This window comes from Palaemon carinicauda, chromosome 20, assembly GCF_036898095.1.
Source record: "Palaemon carinicauda isolate YSFRI2023 chromosome 20, ASM3689809v2, whole genome shotgun sequence".
NCBI lineage: Eukaryota > Metazoa > Arthropoda > Malacostraca > Decapoda > Palaemonidae > Palaemon > Palaemon carinicauda.
Window position 1 is genome coordinate 68,321,189 of NC_090744.1, and position 1,070 is coordinate 68,322,258.

Sequence of the window (1,070 nt, forward strand, 5' to 3'; positions counted from 1 at the left end):
GCAAGAACTCGTTATGGCGGCCCCCTTCCCTCCAGGCTGGAAATAATAACATAAACAATTTCGAACACAACTAGCATCTCAAGTTCCACAACAAAACATACTTTATTAATAAATCATCTTCACGTATATGTATACACAACAAGGAAAAGTATAGACTTAAAAGTATACAAACTATTTGTGTAAATTTTAATAGAATAACACCAATATACATTCTTACTGCAAATCCTACCTAGGATAAATTGAAAAAGGTAATCTTGCCAATCTAAAACCATAGAACTTAATGCATATATGTTGAGGGCTATGCTAAAACTATTATATACAAGTTTTCTTCACTGAATTTTTATATTTAAAACCTGACTCTCCTTGACTTTCTTGCAGTAAAATCATCTATAGTGTCATCATACGAAATCTGTTTGGATATTTCTCTATTAATACTAATTATTGCCATCCCATTTAGGCGCTCCTGTGACATAGTAGACCTTAAATATGTTTTAATGAGCTTAAGTTTAGAGAAGCTTCTCTCGGCAGATGCCACAGTCACAGGTGTAGTGACAGCAATTCTTAATGCCACCCACATGTTTGGATAGATCTCTTTCAGGCGTTTCTCCTCCAGAAAAACAAGAAGGTCTAATGTTGTTATATTTTGTTTTGGCCATTGTTTTGGAAATGACTGCATCTCTACAATCAGTTCATCATAATTTAAATCAGAATGATCCTCAGATTTGAGTGTAGTGCACAAATCTTTTGCTTGCTTTTCTAGCTCACTAGATGTCAGGTCAAAGAAGTTTATGAGAACACTGAATTTCTTTGCAACATCACACATCATTCCAGTTCTCTCTCTCTCTGAGATTCAATGGCCATATCCACTACTACATTGAAAAATGAAAACTCCATTTTTTTCCAAGGCATCGGTAATAGGTTCATCAGGGGCCTCATAGGAAAACTGCCATTTAGTAGTTCTGAGTCTTTTCTGCTTTAGAGCAGCTTCCACATTCATCTCCTCACATATCTCTTTGGCAGATGTCTGGGCATCAGCAAACCCAGTGTCTCTGTAGCTAGCAAGGGAGGTT

At 36.3% G+C, this 1,070-nt stretch overlaps 1 protein-coding gene across 1 annotated transcript; it reads right to left on the reverse strand.

Annotated features, from left to right (window-relative positions):
• Positions 1 to 346: 346 nt before the first annotated feature.
• Positions 347 to 826, reverse strand: LOC137659862 (zinc finger MYM-type protein 1-like). Its single transcript, XM_068394643.1, has one exon. The coding sequence runs from the start codon at positions 824 to 826 to the stop codon at positions 347 to 349; it is 480 nt and encodes a 159-aa protein (XP_068250744.1).
• Between the last annotated feature and the right edge of the window lie 244 nt (positions 827 to 1,070).